The sequence below is a fragment of the Macrotis lagotis genome, chromosome 7 (assembly GCF_037893015.1).
Source record: "Macrotis lagotis isolate mMagLag1 chromosome 7, bilby.v1.9.chrom.fasta, whole genome shotgun sequence".
Lineage (NCBI taxonomy): Eukaryota > Metazoa > Chordata > Mammalia > Peramelemorphia > Peramelidae > Macrotis > Macrotis lagotis.
The window spans coordinates 127,965,429-127,984,013 of record NC_133664.1 but is presented as its reverse complement, the minus strand read 5'-3'; the positions used below and the strand labels follow the sequence as shown (position 1 = coordinate 127,984,013).

Genomic DNA, 18,585 nt, shown 5'->3' with positions numbered 1-18,585 from the left:
TCATTGGACATTAAAAATAATGGAATGGCTGTTTACCTGACTTTGGAACAGTTCTTAGAGGCAAATAGGTTGATTTAAAACTGAGGTGTTTTCCAGGGCTATGAGTATCAACCAACTGTTGCCAAATGATCATACTATCTACTGTCACAAGGAAGAGTTATACTAAACTTTGATCAATGCTTTGTACACGTAGGTACATAATCCACTCCTACTGAAGCTGAATTCAACATCACATTGGAATTCCTTGTTTCTTTTGAAACTGTGTGTTCAAATGACAGACAAGGAAATTTTCTGATCTTCACAGCTGTTAATAACCTCCCTTCCACCCTTATAATTAACTTGCATTTGTATATACTTATTTATATAAATGATTATCTCAATCGAATGCAAACTTCTTGAGAACAAAGATTATTTTATTTTTACCTTTGTATTTCCAAGTTCTAATACAGTGACTGACTTTAGTAGCTGCTTAATAAATACTTATTGATGAGACTGATTGAATGATAAGTTTCCACTGTACCACCTAGCTGACACATAAATACTAACAGATAAGTATTATAATTTGATATAAATTGGACACTGGCAGTGTCCAAGTTTTCAATAATGAACATCTCCCCAATTAGTAAGGTGTGTCTATTTTATTAAGAGTTTTTGGTAAATATATTCATGTAATTTCTATATATATATATATATTTTATACATTTTGTAGTTATTTTGTATGGGACTTCTGTTTCTATTTCTTTCTATTGGATTTTTTTTGACATTTATGAAAAGATTGATTTATGTGACTTTATTTTGCATCCTACTACTTTGTTGAAGTTAAGAATTCTTTAATTAATTTTTATTTAAATCTTTGATGCCCTCTATGTAACTTATCTGCAAATTTTGATAATTTCATTTCCTTTGTATTTATTCCCTCTATTTCTTTTTCCTAGTTTTGTTGTAGCTTCTTTAGTTTTTCTCAAATTCCAGATAAAATATTACCTTCTATAGGAAGCCTTTCCTAATCTCTCAGTTCTTTTTTTTTTTTTTTTGCAAGGCAAATGGGGTTAAGTCGCTTGCCCAAGGCCACACAGCTAGGTAATTATTAAGTGTCTGAGACTGGACTTGAACCCAGGTACTCCTGACTCCAAGGCCGGTGCTTTATCCACTATGCCACCTAGCCGCCCCAATCTCTCAGTTCTAATGTCTTTCCTCTGCTGATTATTTTCAATTTATCCTATACATGAGATGTTTGTGTACATTTCTTTGCACTTAGTCTCTCCCATTTGATTGTGAATTTTTTGAGGATAATGATTGTCTTCTATCTTTCTTTAAATCCTCAGACATTTAGTCCACAGTCTGGGACATAGCAGATGGTTAATAAATGTTTATTAATTGACTGACTGAGCTTCCAGAAATCTATCAATAAAAATGGTGATGACAGACAGCTTTGTTTTACCCAAATCTTAATGAAATGAATATATATGTGTGTATATACATATATGCAAACATACACATATATGTATATGTGTATGTGTATATGCAGACACATACATATATATGATCTTTTAGTTTTATATATTTATTATTTTATTTTTGTTAGATAGATATATATATATAATATTTATTCCTGTTTTAAATTTTTTTTAAACAGAAGTGGGTATTGTATGTTTTTCAAAAACCTTTAAAGACCCTATTGATATAATTTGATTATTACTGGTGTTTTTGTTCTTGATATGGTCTATTATATTTATTGTTTTTCTAATATTGAACTAACTTTACATTTCTAGTAGAAACCCAACTTGATTATAGTGTATACTTATTAAAAATTGTAGCCTCTTTGATAATATTTTATTCAAAAGTGTTTACTTTTTTAGATATAGTGTTCAATAGTTTGTTTTTTCTCTTCCTGTTTTAACTAACAAGACTGTATTTGTTGATACGATCTTTTCTTTTTTCCATTTTTTTGTAAATAGTATTCAAAATAGCATTTTAATTATTCATTAAGTGTTAAATAATGTTCCCTTGTGAATCTATCTTGTCTTTTTTTCCTTCTCTTTTAGGGAATATTTGATAATTGAATGTTAATAGAAAGGGATATATTAATTTCTCATCTGTTCATAGATGCAGAAAATAGAAAATATTGAACATCCTTTGCTTACCACAACAGAAAAATTATAATCAATTAGGGGACTTTCAAGGACTCAAGCTAAAATGGGGACTAACTTTAATACTGAAGAGCTGTTGAGTAAAAAGAATAAATAAAAGGAAAACTAGCTAATATGACAGCAATGAGATGATATATTGAAACAATTGGGATACAACTAAAGCAATATTTAGAGGAAATGTATATTTCTGAAAATTTTCTTTGATATGCTGAGAATATATGTTAAAATCTTTGAAAACCTTAGAATACTATATAACATTAGCTATTATTACTATTAACAAAAGAGAGAACAATTCTTTTGGACATGTAACTTTAAAAAGTCACAAATCAAAATCTTCACCTAAATAGCAACAAAAATTCTAAAAATTAAAGATAAGATCAACAAAATTAAAAGAAAAAATCCCATTGAAATAATAAATATAACTAGGAACTACTTAAAAATAATAAAATAGATAATCTAGAAGCTAATTTGATTTTTTTTCTAATTTGACTTTTTTTTTCTTTTTTTTAGGTTTTTGCAAGGCAAACAGGGTTAAGTGGCTTGCCCAAGGCCACACAGCTAGGTAATTATTAAGTGTTTGAGACTGGATTTGAACCCAGGTATTCCTGACTCCAGAGCCGGTGCTTTATCCACTGTGCCACCTACCTGCCCCCATCTAATTTGATTTTAAAAAGAAAAAAAGCCCAATTGCCAAGATAAAGTTGAAGGAAAGAGAATTCACATCAAGAGAATGAAATGATGAAATTATGAGAAACTACTTTTGCCCGGTTATTTGAAGAAACACTGATAAACAAATGGGTGTATGTCTTCTTAGTTATTTTTAAAAGATTCTGTCCTGGATGTCACAATCTTTGATCCAGTAAAGGAAGGAGCAGCAAAGAAAGAGCATTTGAGGAAATGAAATTGAATGTTATTGGATATGCATTCTGTTTTTAATATTATTTGCTTAGAATCTTAATATTTGATCTATGACAGTGTGTGGGATATGGTGAGGCTTTTTTGTTTTCCTCTAGAAAGTTGTAACAGGAATAGAAAAGAATAGAAAGCAAGGGACAAAGAACAGGAATACTGGTTGCCCTTACTCATGATGGATGTGTTTGTATGGCTTGTTTGAAATGCTTGTCATTATGTTAAATCCAAGAAAAGACAAAAACAAACCCTCTTTTTTTCAGAGATATATATATATATATATATATATATATTTTTTTTTTTAATCTAGAAATTCCAATTTCTGTGCTATGAACCTTTGAAACTAGACAGTTTCCTAGCTGTTTGGAATTTCTTTTCCTATACCTTAGTAGGTGGGGACCAATTAGACTCACTTGAGGGAATTTCATTCCTTATTTTGCTACACCTGAGCTTCCTTGACTTCTGAGTTGCCTTGAATCTGAGATATCCCAGTTTAGCACTAGGCCATATTATGAACTCCCTCCTCCTGTTATAGTCTGATGACCATGACTGTGACTCCCTGGTAACAACCCTGGTTATGTTCTTTCTCTATTGTTTCTTCTCTGATATGACTTTGATTCTGTCAGTTCTAGTTCCAGTGTCTGGAGTCTGTGAGCTATCCAACTTTGGTGGGGTTTGGTTGCTACCCAAGTATGAGAGACCAGAAGACTGTTCTGTAGCCCTTCTCTTGTTCTTCCTCCAAACTCCCTGGGATAATTTTAGTTTAGCATCTTAGATGCATCAAATTAAAAACCCTATTTTTTTTAACATTGCCTAGCCTTTCTGATTCTTTTTCAGAGATGGAGGAATCTGAGCAAGACAATGAACAATAATCAAGCAACCATTTGTAAATTGTTTAACATAATGCCTGTAATCAATCAAAAATCTCCATCTAAACACAAAAATGGAAATTCTAAAAATAAAAACAAGATCAACAAAATTAAGAGCAAAAAAACTCATTGAAATAATAACTATGAACTACTTTTAAAAAACTCATAGAATAGATAACTTAGAAGCTAATCTGATTTTAAAAGGGAAAGAGGAAAATCCAAGTGACAATATAAAGTTGGCTTATTCCCTTTCCCTTTCTCCAATAAGAAAACTACAATAGTCCAGACAAGGGGTATAAGAAGCATAACTGGGGAGTTTTTGCTGAGTAAAGAGAGGAGGATACATGTGAGAGGGATTGTAAAGATAAAAGTTGAAGACTTGGCAACTGATTGAGTGGAAAGGGTGAGAGGGGGAGAGCTGACTCTTTGAATGATTAGAAGAATGATAATGACCTCAGTAGAAGTAAGGTAGAAGGGAGTGGTGGTATTTAGAGAGAAAAATAATTTGTTCTGTTTTAGATATCTTGATGTTGATCTCTCCAAGGAATATCCTGGGGAAAATATCTACTAGATATCTCCAGAAAGTGTTGAAGGCTAGATATGTAGATATGGGAGTCATCTACATGGGAATGCTAATTGTTTCCATAGGAAAAGCTGAGATTTCTAAGGGATGGTACAGGAACTGTTCAGAACAAAGTATGAAGATATACCCCTACTACAACATTACCTTGTTAATTTTAATAAATAAAATCATAGTACTGACAATCCTAAATAGCTTAGAATAGAATCACTTAAAAAAGGTGTATGGGATAGAGTATTCACATTCATTGTTTTGTTCCTAGACAATTGAATTTCTTGACAATAAATATTTATTGAATTGAAATGCCTTAAATGGATTAAAAGCTGGATCCAAATAATTTTTGCATGTTCTTAATTTAATTTCTAACTTTCCCCCCATCAGAAGACACAAATCTTTGGAGGATGGTCCCTTTCTAACCCTTAATAGAGGCAAGTGATTATAAGAGTTCTATAATAGCTTTTCCAGCTTATAGAAATGAGCTGCAGACCATGCTCAGTATAGGTTCAATTTGATCATGTGCTTTGGAGATGTTTCTGTTTGAATTTACATGCAAATAACCCATCCCCTAGGTGAAGAAGGTCTGTTCACCTTCTGTTCTGTCAGGGCAGGGAACACCTTTCTACAGAGAGCAGTAGTGGAATAATCATGGTTTTTATATTTTAAAATTTTATATTTATATTTATTTATTTAATTTATATATATATTTATTTATATTTATATTATAAATATTTTATATTTAAAAATATTGAGTGTTCCCAAGTTTCTCCATAACTTTTTTCTCATTCTCCTGTTTTATGGTTCTGATATCTATAGGAACTATATACATTTTCTGGATTGGAGATCATTAGTTGGGTTCTTGGGTGTGATCTGTCACTCTACCTGATCAGGAGAGAGATCCCAACTCTTTTTTGACCACCAGCTCCTTAGCTGCCTCTATACTTCCCTGAAGACTATAATGGATTAATTCACTTTTAACCTTATGATGCTGTCAGTTCATTTTCTGTAGCACAGACTATAAGAGTCAGGAAATGCAGTTTGTCAACTTTCTTACCCTTCTAAGAAGTCTTCTCCTGCAGTCATTGAACTAGTTGTTTTATATGGACCGGAGTCTACTCCCTGCTCCATGGAGATCTCTCCATACTTAACTAGCTAGTCATGAAGCAAGCATTTCTTAAATGCTTATTCTGTACTAAATATTGGATACAAAGAAAGAAAAAAGTGCTTATGGAGCTCACACTAATGAAAGCAAGACTCTGCAAACACCTCTGTGTATGTGTGTGTGTGTGTGTTTGTATATATACAAACACACACATATCTATGTATACATATAAAATAAATCAGAGATAATCAATAGACAGAAGGGATTAGCTTTAAGAGGGATCAGGAAAAGGCAGGGAGAGCAAGTGCTAGATAAAGTTTTGTTACCTTTTAGGGAAAAAATTAATCTTTGCTATTGGAAAATTACGGGAGTAGGACTGGGCTGATACTTTCCCACTTGGACAACTGAGGACTGAGCTTGCTTGAGGATCAAAGTTAGGAATTTTTGCCTCTGGGGAAAAACAATAGAAAGCATACTTTCAACTGAGGTATGGTAAGATGATATCCTATGACTTGAGAGCCAGCCAGGCCCTAGGATACTCATATAAGGTTAATGCTAGAGAGTTGGGGGGGGGGGGGGAGTGAGGGGAATAAGGGTGTCAACCTCCTCTGAATTCTGAAACTGAGTCTCCAGACTCTCTGCCCCAGGGATATAGGCTTTAGTATGAGATGAAGGCAACATATAGAGGAGACAATACAAGGTCTTAATAAATGGTTACTGACTTGACAAGAGGAATAACCTGAAGGATCATTGAATAAGCATTTAAAATCTCTTCATTTGATAAGAATTACATTATTTTGAGAGGAGAAAGCTCTTCTAATTAGACTTTTATATTCCTGGGCCAATATATTAGATACCTAATCTTATCTAATTGCATTTTTCCACTGAAAACTAGGACCATTTCAGAAATTTTTGCAAATATCAACTACTGAAAGATAAGCGCTCTAATTCTTTGTTCCTAGATTCAAGGTATTTTAATTTATCCGAATAAATTTTGATAATCCTAGACTAATCAATATTACTATAACTTTTTGACTACTAGAAAAAGTTTGAAATTGTGAACAAATGGAGAAAAGAGAGGAAATATTTATTACTCCCTTCATTAAGGACAATCAAGAGTGTTGTCAAGTTATCTGAGGTCTAATTTCACTAAATTGGGAGAGTATAATGTCTTGCTTGGCTCTATGGGGTAATTGCATTTTTTGGTAGAAAGTTTGTAAGCTTTCTCAGGAATTAGATACCTTTACTATCCTCACTGATGAACTTTTTGGTTTTTTTTTTTTTTTTTGCAAGGCAATGGGATTGAGTGACTTCCCCAAGGTCACTCAACTAGGTAATTATTAAGTATCTGAGATGGATTTGAACTCAGGTCCTTCTAAATCCAGGGCTAGTGCTCTATCACTGCACCACTTAGCTGTCTCCTCACTGATGATCTTACAAAGCATATAGAAGATGGCTCTAGGGCTGAGTTATTAAGGAAACTAGGGATTGTAACAGATGAAGATGAATTAAGTGAAACAAAGACAACTAACTTCTAATTGGTTTTCATCTTAGGGAGTATTTATTAAACTTCCAGGTGGGCAGCTAGGTGGTGCAGGGGATAGACTAATGGGCTTGGAATCAATGAAGAAGAATACTATTCATAAGTTAAAAGCCAACCTCAAATATTTAATAGCTGGGTGACCCTGGCAAGTGACTTCAACTCATTTACCTCAGTTTCCACATCTGTAAAATGACCCCGAGAAGGAAATAGTGACTATTCCAATAACTACCAGGAAAAACCCAAAATGGGATCTCAGAGAGTTGGATATAGCTGCCCAGGCACTGTGTTAACTATATTGACTTGAAGTGAGTGTAGAGGGAATATGCATAATGACTTTGTATAGATGACTATTAGAGAGAAAGAATTAACCTCATGTCTCCTGGAGCTATAGAAGTACAGCAGCCTAAAGGTGAAGGAGTCGGGATCTTCATCGTTGCCTTTGTGTAGCTACTCTTAAGATCAGCAATTATTTGGACTATTCAAGCCTGCAGTGAACAAACTGTATTGCCCTCTAGGTTAATACAAATCCCTATTTCCCAGTGTCCTAAACATACCTTCAAAGCCTTAACAGCATCACTGTGATTTTTATTAATTTGATCCCATTTTTCAAGGAAAAATTCACGGGCTTCTGTGAAGGCTTTATCTTCTGTATTTGTTTATAGGTTCCTGTATATGTACTTTGCCTTCTGCAAAACTGTGCAAAGCAAAGAGACCTGGGAGCAGGGAGAGTGGGGTTAAGATCTCACATTTGTCACTTACTGTTTCTTAAAAGGTTAAATGTTCAATTTCTTTGGTTCTCAATTTCCTTATCTGTAAAATGACATTTTTTTAAAATAAAGGAATTTTAGATTTAGAGCTTGAAGGTCACAGCTTAACTCATTAGGTGAAATTTGAATGGCATTTAAATTGCCTTCCAGTACTAAATTTATGATCCTACAAAAGAAAGGTGGCTATCTCTCTGATATGTATTTGCTAACATGAGTACTTTTATGGAGATAGAAATCCTGTTATCCACTTTTATGGAAGTTATATATAAAAGTTATGTTTAGAGATTTTCTAGAGTCAATTCTGGAATGGAACAATGAGCCAAAGGGAATGTAGCACTTTACTGACCAAGTGGACAGTGTGTTAGACCTTAAGTCTGGAAAATCCAAATTCAAATCCTACCTCACATATTTGGTACTTGTGTAAATCCTTTAACTTCTCTAAGTACTTAGTTTATTCATCTCTAAACTGAGGATAAGAATAACATCTATCTCATAGAGTTATTGGGAAGATAAAGTGGGATAATATATGTAAAATACTTTGCAAATCTTAAAGCACTATAGACATGCTATTATTATGATCCATGTCAGCAGAGAGCCCTGGGCCATAGAGTATATCTTGCCACAATTATTATCTTGGTGGTTTATTACAAATACTTTCTCTTTTTTGGAGGTAAAGTTTGTTTCCTTCTTTTCCCCATTTATTTTTTTAATTGGCTATTAGTCATTTGTTTGACTTTTATTAGTTTATTCTTTGCAAACACAAAGGTAGACTGGAAACAGTCCATAAACTTAGATAGACTTTTATTTATTTAAACAAACCTTTGTTAAAATTTGTTTGTGGAAGTTGTAAGAATCTATATTTGGAGACTTTTTGTGAGTAATGAAAAATTCAACCTCAGGAACATCAGGCATCAATTGTTAAAGTTTTCTCATGTTTTCAAAGACCATGTAGAATTAGGGATATGGACCAAAAGCCCAAACTACATTCCCCCTCCCCTGTTTTTTTAATTTTGGGGGATGTTAATTATTTAAAGGGTTAGAAGGGAGAATATAGGGAGAAAGATATAGTTTTCAAATTATCTATTTTGAATTCAGGTTTATTTTTCTAGGGGAAGAAAATGCTTGCAATTCCAGTGGTCTACCCTAGACATTGAAAAGAGTTTTTTATTGTCTTAACTTGGTACCAATGAGCATATTTATATTGTTTACCAAGGAGGTGCCTTTCTTACCCCAGAAAATGAATAGGTCTTATATACCTCTCTAATTGTTTAGGGGAGTTTCCCAGCTAACTTTTTTTCCTAGGGAGGGTTTCTCAGCTACCTTGAGAGAATAAGAAAATGGACGGAGGCTCTGCTTTCAAGAATTTGCCATTCAAATTTTGAACATAGGACAAAGTCCCTATATATGGTTGAAAATAAGAATGAATCCAAATACTTATGCTATTACTAATGCAAATAGGGTTAAGTGGCTTGCCCAAGATCACACAGTTAGGTAATTATTAAGTGTCTGAGGCTGGATTTGAAGTCAGGTACTCCTGACTCCAGGGCCAGCGCTCTATCTACTGTGCCACCTAGCCGCCCCAAGAATTTGTTTTTTTCACGTTCTAATATTTAAGAAAGGTCTTCTTTTTAAGTCTGAGAGATTGTCAGCAAAGCATTCATTCACTGATGCTCAAACATAGCTGATGAAGTTTTTTTGATAATATATGAAACAATTTGCAAAAAATGTTCATGAAGTAAGAAATTGAATATCAGAGCATAGTGTGACCTTCATACGAACTCACCACTTCTAGTGGCTGGCATTTACCTTTCTGTTCTCTTACCTTTTAGGTTTGTCTGAAACATCAGCTAACCCAAAGGAAATAGAAGCACAGTGAATTTGGTGGTGATTCTGCAATGGAAATACAAACAATTTCCCAGATTTTCATTGGCAGTTATGTGATCTGCAGCAGAACATACTACATAGTGCTTGTCATCCTTTTGCTTCCTTACTATATGGTACTGGCTTTCCGTGCACCTCCTGTTGTCCCAGGTCTCCCTTTTATCATGGGTTGGAATGCTCCCACGGAAAAGTGTGTTGAGAAGTTTAAGTTATCATTGGATCTGAGCCTCTTTTCCTTTGTTGGAAGCACTCACAGGAAAGCTATAGATCAGAATATCACAATATTTTACACAGATAGGCTTGGCTACTATCCTTATATAAATGAAATAACAGGTGAAGCTCGGAATGAAGGGATCCCCCAATTAGCATCTTTAAAGAATCATTTAGCCAAAGCAAAGAAAGATATTATCTACTATATTCCAAAAAAAGATACATTTGGTTTGGTGGTTATTGACTGGGAAAACTGGAGGCCTAATTGGGTAAGAAACTGGAAACCAAAAGAAATTTATCGGACTCGGTCTATTGAACTGATTCATCAACTAAATATCAAATTAAATGATATTGAGGCCCATAAGGCTGCCCAAAAAGGTTTTGAAAAGGCTGCAAGGAATTTTATGGAAGAGACGTTAAGATTGGGGAAATCCCTGCGGCCTAATCACTTATGGGGCTATTACCTTTTTCCTGATTGTTATAACTATTATAAGGGCTCCAATTACAATGGAAATTGCTTTGATATAGAAATAGCAAGAAACAATGAGCTGAATTGGTTGTGGAAAGAGAGCACTGCACTTTTCCCATCCATCTATATATCCAAGAAGCTAAAGAATTCTCATAAGATTCATTTATTTGTACGTAATCGTATTAAGGAAGCCATTCGGGTTTCTCAAGTAGTCAATATCAATAAGCCTCTTCCAATTTTTGTATACATGCGTCCAGTTTTTGAAGATGCCTCATCTCAATATCTTTCTGAGGTGAGTAAACCATGATAAAGCCTGACAGACTGGTGGTGGTAGTACTTGAAATTTATTTTTAAAAGACTGTTCAACTCAGCATAAGAGTTTAGGATTTTATAGACTTTGAGGACATGTGTAGGATTTTTAGTGCCATTATTTGGCACAAAGGGAAAAATGGAAGTTTTAAAAGTTTTGTTTAATATTGTTAGATCTTTGTAAATTTGTTAAGCAATTATAGAAACATATACTAACACATATGTATGTATGAATATACAAGGTAGCCCTCCAAATGAGAAATAATTGTACAGTAAGAAAGTATGAAATATGAATTAAATGAGAAATTATTGTAAAATATTGTTATCAATCATTAATAATTATAACAAAATCATGGTTTACTCATGACTAACTTGGTGGAGGTGGCAGGAAATACTACATTTATTTAATAAATATTTATTAGTACCTACTAAGTTCAAGGCGCAGTACAAGTAACTATTCATTGGTGGTAAGAGTGATAGACAGGATCTGAATTTGAATTTTGACTCTTAAATACATGTGAGAGCAATGCTAAACCACCAACCTTGCTACATTTCTTCATCTATATAATGAAGGTTTTTGGACCAAAAAGGTTATATTCAATTCTAAATCAAGGATTCTATGGTCTAATGAAAAACAGTTAACTGTCCTCAAGAAACTTACATTCTTTTGGTGGATATAATACATATTAAAAGAGTACTTAATATAATTGTGATGTCAATCTATTTATATCTGTTTCTACTATTCTTTGTAAAATATTTTTGTTTTGTCTTTATTCGACTTATCTCTATTATTAATGTTTTCAGGATGACCTTGTAAATACTATTGGAGAATCTGTTGCCTTAGGTGTCTCTGGAATAATAATGTGGGGAAGTCTAAATTTTACACGAAGCCAGGTAAATTGAGTTGGTGAGAAATTCTGTGTAATTCATTATTGTGAAAGTCATATAATAGAATTCTTTGAACATATGCTAAGTTCTTTGTTTCTGTAACAGATTTTTAACCTAGTGTCACTCCATTAAAGATAGTTTTTTTGATAACTGTTTTTCAATATGATTGGTTTTCTTTGTAATCCCGTGTTTTATTTTATGCATTTAAAAACTTTACTCTGAGCAGGAGTACATAGTTTTCATCAGATAGCCAAAGGGATCTAAAACACACAAAAAAGGTTTTGTAGTTTTAGTATTAGAAAAGTAAGATATTTCTTCTTTAAGAAGCTGTTTTGATCATTTGCACAATGACTGAAGAGAATTTTTATTCTAACAAATAAAGTTCCAACTCTTTTGTAGAATATTTTCCACTTTTCTTTGATAATAGGTTCTATTTATCTCCAATTGATTCCAAAGTATCACAAGGTGTCTCCCAAATATTGTATGCTCTCATTATACCTGTAATTTTATTCTTTTCCATATCAACTCTTTTATTCCCCTCTCTCCATCTCTTCCAAGTTCTTTATTCTGTAATTCTATCTTTTGGAGCTGTCAGAGTTATGTTGTAAGGTGTAACAGCATGTAAAATGTTAATGTGTGAATGAATTCAATTAAGCTCCAGTGGTAAGCCAGGATTTCTTAATGGGATGGGGGACTTTACTGCTTCAGTGATAAGGACAAAGGAATTATATTCATGCAGTGAGAAAAGAGGTAGGTGAATTATTCATTTTTCCCCATTGATCTTGAAACCAAAAGGGATAGCAGAGGTATAGAAGCACTTGCTCTCTGAGGAATTAACTGGACTATAGGGAATTAGATGGACTTTGTAGTCATCTATCACATATATCATTTGACTAGCTAAACATTTACCCAAACCAATAACCTAACAATAATAAGCTAGCATTCACTGAGCTCCTATAGTGAACCGCAACCTGTCAAGAATAAGGAGACTGGTTCTACTTGGTCCCCAAAGGCAGAACTGCAGTTAGGCAGAAGTTGCAGAGAGAAAGCTTTAGATTTGTTTTAAGGAGATACTATTAGAGCTGTTTAAAAATTAATCGTGCTATTGGAAAGTAGTGGTTCTTTGCCTACTGAAATTATTTTAGGTGAACACTTGTCAATGATGTTGAGGAGTGGATTTTTGCTCAGTTATGAGTTGGACTTAAGGGTTTCTGAAGTCCCTTTAATCTCTGATATTTTGCATTTTGTGATTTTGTGATCAGTGATTTGGGGTCTAAACTCTAAGGTTTTTATTTTTAAAATGTTATTTATTTTTATTCCCAACTTAAATATTAAAATAAACATAGTAGAATAGAAGAACAGAATTGTAAATAAAAGGAATTGTTTTCTTTTTTTTACACTCAAAATAAATTCTACATAGGCTTCAAGCTTTCAAAGTCATTTTTTTGTGATTCTGATCTTCCATTTTTCTATTCCGTGCATTTTTTAACAGAAGGTAGCTTATTCATAAAGTCTCTTCTTTAAATATCTTGATTTTAAATAGAAGCAACTAACTAATATTTTAATGAATACCTTTATATACAGCACTGAGTTTAAGTGTTGGCCAGAAAGCTTAAGTGATGGTCAGAGAGAAATAGAATATAACTCATATCTTTTAGGAAATTGAAATCCAATAGAGGAAAAAATCTGGAAAAATTAGATAATAATGCAGAAAATAAATAGCTCAATATAATACAATATACATAAAGTCACAAAGCTCAGAAAAGGAAATGTTAATAGACTTCTGAGATATTATGGTGGACAAACATAATCAGGCAATTTTAATGAGAAAAAGTATGTTTTTTGAACTATACCTTAAAATATTGTGTAAGACTTGAATAAGTAAAGAACAGTAAAGGGAGTTTCAGACAAAGTAGTGATGTGACATAAATGTTTGGAGGTGAAAATGCATGAAGTGTCTTCTAGAGACAACAAGAAGACCAGTCCAATTAGGACAGAAACTTTAGGAAGGTCATTAGGTGATTGCCTGACTAAACACCTTTGTAATAGGAAGGATATTTTGGGGAATTAGCTGCTAGTATGCTAGAAGCCTCTCTATTCCTTTTCTCTCAAGTTTGAAGTCAGAGACTGGTTAACAGGGAGGAGAAAGTTAATACACACACACACACACACACACACACACACACACACACACACACACACACACACATAGTTATAGAGAAGTTTCACAATTTGCCAAAACCCCATCTTACTACTTTTGTGAGCTTGCCTAGTCCACCCCCACCTCTCCAATGGAAGATAGAGCTATTTTCATTGACTAGACAAATTAGAGAACAAAGAAAGATGAAGACTAGATTTAAAGTGAAGATTTTAGGTCTCTTGGTCTCCTTTTCCCTTTTGCTATATCATGATAGATAATAGACTAATAGATATAGAGATAGGGAGACTTGAGAATTTTTCTGCATTAACTCCTTCATTTTAATTGCAGATCAGGGAAGGAACTGAGACCCAGAGAGTTTAAGTCGCTTCCCTAAGGTCACACAGGTAATAAGTATCAGAAATGGAACTCAGTTTCAAGTCCTAGAACTCAAAAGTTCAGCATTGTATTATTGGAATAGAATGGCTTGGTAATTCATCAGTCACCATTGATCATGAGGAGAAAAGACTTCTGAAACTCATGCTATGTTAATAAGTTTGAGGAGCATCTATGTTTCTAATTTTAAGATAAATCACTTGGACTGTCATTTCACTTGGACTGTCATTCACGTTCTACTATTTTGGACTATGTAACTTTCTCACATAACCTGTACTCATGTACCTTCCTTGTTTACCACCTAGAGAATTGTCTTGTCTCTGCAAAGCTGTTCAAATTTGTTTGACAAATTTTGTGGAGCTTCTCTACTTATAACATTTCACTGAGACATTTATGGAAATTTGGTTTAGACTTCAACTTGACTAATGGTTCAGAGATTTAGGAACTTGCACAAAGAATATTCATTTGACTATATTAAAATAATTCAATAATCTTGCTTATAAAAATCAGTCAATCAATAAATATTTACTAAGCATCTATTATGGGTCAATTGCTAAGTATACTAGGGCTACAAATATAAATGAAAAGAGAACTTTGCCCTCAAAGAGCTTACAATCTAATGGGGCAAAACTATATAGGAAAGGAAATGAAAAGTAATGTGTATAGGGGATGAAGGGGGAAGAGGTGCAAAGAGTAAGGGCATGATGGAAAATCCAAAAGAATAAAAAAAAACACTTAGCTAGTGGGAAATTTGGAGAAGACTGTATTGGAGGTTTTAGAACTCATGGGTTTGTTTTAATCAGAAAGGAAGAGGTGTTGGTGATATGTGAGAACAAAGACTGATTTAATCTTACAGGATAGTGAGATTTCTCATTGATGTGGTTCCTGGGGGAAGAAGGCATGCTCAAGAAGTTTCCAAGTATACATGGAGGGAAATGGGTAAAATTTGTTCCAAGCATTTTCTATTCCTTGCTATATCCTCTTCTTTTTTTTATAAAGAAAGAAATTTTCAGTTTTCTGGTATTGTCTTAAAAGTTTATTTTTGATCTCTAATCAAAGTATTCCTATAATTAATTGTCCTATCACATTTTGACTTTTTTGATCCTAATTTTCTTTTCCACAGAAAACATGCACGGTCTTAGACAATTACATGAGGACTACACTGAACCCTTATATTATCAATGCCACTCTTGCAGCCAAAATGTGTAGCCAGGTTCTTTGCCAGGATCAAGGAGCTTGTGTTCGAAAAAACTGGAATTCTAGTGACTACCTTCATTTGAACTCTAAAAGATTCAGTATTCGAACTCAAAAGGGCAGAAGTTATGTGCGTTATGGAAAGCCCAACTTCGAGGATCTAAAAGAATTTTCAGAGAAATTTTATTGCAATTGCTATTCAGGTTCCAAATGTAAAACAGAAGTCACTATAGAAAATGTTCATGACATCAAGGTGTGCATTTCAGAAGATATTTGTATTGAAGCTCATTTGGATTCAGAACATATTGTTCATACATTCAAGTCCCCGACCTGGAAACGAGTTCTTTCTTCCCCTCGGAATGTTCTTCCTGGCATAGAAGATCAGCAGGTTGCTAGCACAGCATTTGACAGATATGGCATAGGCATCCATTCAAACAATGACAGAGATAATACAGAAACTGATGCTATCAAATATAATTTTGGAATGAGCTTTTCAACTGAAGTCACCCTTGAAGATACTGAAAATGGTATGTCTAATGCTTCCTTTCAACAGTTACCTGGTTTACAAACTGAAAACCATATGATGAATATAATGATTTATTCAGGATCTTGTTTAATGTTTATGAGTTTTTCTACTTCCATGCTTATTATTTTTCTAACTGTAGAATTGTTTGGCCAACTATTGTTTTTATAGGCATATAATGCCTGCCAAGAGTTTCTGGAAATATGAATTATCTCTGTATAGCTTTATCACAACCTTAATTATATATATATTAAATGGAGAGAGTATCATTAGCAGTAATTTTTTGTACTTCATTTATCACTGAAACAAAAGCCTTACTTGCCAGCAAATGAGGATCCTAAAATATCATATTTTATCTCAACATTAGTACACATAACTCAACTATAGTACATATAATAATTTTGAATTTCAAAGTTGAATTCTTTTTCTGATACAGACTAACTTTGCTGAGAAAACTAATTTTGTTTTTCAAATTACTGCTCTGCTCCAACAAGGACTTTAAGAATGTAAATCCTTAGGAATTCTACTCCTGCAAAATGTGACCCAGAAATGAGTACCAGACTCATGAGTGCCTGGGAAGTGTCAATAACTTTTGGTGCCCTCATTTTTTTGTCTGAAAATGAAGATGTGAATAAAACCAGGTTACTTCACAGTTACCCTCTTTTAACTAAATTATAATTTTTAATAGTTTTTTTTTATTATTACCTATCATGGACATCCTATTCTCAAATGTTGGGTTTCTTTTTTTTTTAGGTTTAGGTTTTTTAGGTTTTCACAAGGCCACACAGCTAGGTAATTATTAAGGGTCTGAGACCGGCTTTGAACCCAGGTACTCCTGACTCCAGGGTCAGTGCTTTATTCACTGCGCCACCTAGCCACCCATCAAGCAGAGAATTTCTAAGAGTACTTTCTAAGAGTTCCTCTATACTTTGTCTTTTTTATTATTTCCTCTTCATATGTATGCTTTTTTCCATCCAAGTGTTTTTGAAAGAAGATAATCTTTTAAGATAGCCTTTTAAAATTATCCCAGGAATTTGGTTTATGCACATAGCTTCAATACTTATAAAGACAGTCTTTCATTTTTTTTGTTTTATCCTGGCTTTTCCCTCCTCATATTCTCCTATTTATTGCAACAATATTCTTGACTCAGATCATGTCTCATTGTGATAGATGATGCCATATTTTTGGAGCCTCTCACTTTATCTTTTGTTTATAAATTGCTTGTATTTCCCAGTGAGTCCCTTTTCCTATTTTTTCCTTGAGGGCTGTCTCTTAAAGAATAAAAAGGGGAAAAAACTTAATGTATGTAGCCTAGAGTTATATGTAATGTGTCACATTTATAATATTCCATCTACAAATGAGAAAGGGAAGTGTCTTCTTAAATCTATTCTTTTTTAGCATAGTTATATTTTTGATTTTTACTTTTTTCTACCCCATCTACAAGCAAAAGCAAGTCTCAATATTTACTTCCAATACCTTGAGTTTCAAATTCTCTTCCTTTCACCCTCCTTCCCTCATTGAGTCAAGCCAGTCACTTTGTGTGGGTTAAAAATATGTAGCCATGAAATATCATTTCAATAGTCATGTTGTAAAAGTAAACATAATTCCCCCTCCTCCCCCAAAGAAAGAGAAACCTCAAGAAAAATGAAGTTGGGGGGAAAGAGTGTCTTCAGTTTGTATTCAGATACTCATCAGTTTTCTTTGGGATGGATAACATTCTTTATTATAAGTCTATCAGAGAAATTGCTTTAGTATTTTTCTCACAGCTGCTATTGTTAGATGTATTTCCCTCTGTCCTAGTTCCCCCCACTCCCATTTATTCTCCTTTCATTCTGTCCCTCCTCAAAAGTATATCGTGTCTGAACCCTCTCCCATGATCTTCCCTCTCTTCTATCACCTACACCTCCCCTTCCCTTCCCCCATCCCCTTTCTCCCATTCCTTTCCTTTCCTATTTTCCTCTAGGGTAAGATGGGTTTCTATATCTAACTGGGTGTGCATTGTTATTTCCTCTTAGCAATTGCTGATGAGAGCAAAGACTCATTCATTTCCCCTCACTTTTGCTCATTCATCTCTATTGCAAAAGCTTTTTATTGCCTCCTTTATATGAAAAAACTTATTCCCATTCTACCTCTCCTTTCCCTATCTCCCAGTACATTCTTTTCTCCTCCATTAACTCCATCTTTTGAACAAATCATATCTTCAAATTCAATTCCCTCCTGTGTTTTTTTATATATGTTCCTTCTAAGGGCCCTAATAAAGGAGAAGGTTCATATGAGTTATCAGTATCATCTGCCCATGCAGGAATAAACTGCTTAGTTTAACATCATTAAATCCCTCATAATCTACCCTTCTGGTCCACCCTCGCTATGCTTCACCTGAGACCTGTACTTGGAGATTGAGCTTTCTGCTCAGCTCTGGTCATTTCAACAGAAAAGTTTGAAAATCCTCTATTTCATTGAAAGTCTATCTTTTCCCCTGAAAGAGAATGTATACTTTTACTAGGTAGTTGATTCTCAGTTTAATCCGAGCTCTTTTGTCTTCTGGAATATCATATTTCAAGCCCTACAAACCCTTAATGTAGAAGCTGCTAAATCTTGAGTTATCTTGATTGTAGTGCCATGATATTTGAATTATTTCTTTCTGACTGCTTGTAATATTTT

General features: G+C 33.7%; 1 protein-coding gene across 5 annotated transcripts in view; it reads left to right on the top strand.

Moving 5' to 3' along the window:
* The window catches only part of LOC141492991 (hyaluronidase PH-20-like), a 37,015-nt gene that overhangs the window by 6,910 nt on the left and 11,520 nt on the right, over positions 1-18,585 (top strand). For 3 of the 5 annotated variants that reach the window (XM_074193796.1, XM_074193794.1, XM_074193795.1), the window contains exons 2-4: positions 9,747-10,769; positions 11,591-11,680; positions 15,331-15,928. In XM_074193796.1, the coding sequence (XP_074049897.1) occupies positions 9,813-10,769; positions 11,591-11,680; positions 15,331-15,928 (1,645 nt within the window). In that variant the 5' untranslated portion in view covers positions 9,747-9,812. Of the gene's footprint in view, positions 1-2,578; positions 2,713-9,746; positions 10,770-11,590; positions 11,681-15,330; positions 16,806-18,585 lie in introns of those variants that run through there. The other 2 variants (XM_074193793.1, XM_074193792.1) reach the window with 2 other exon arrangements.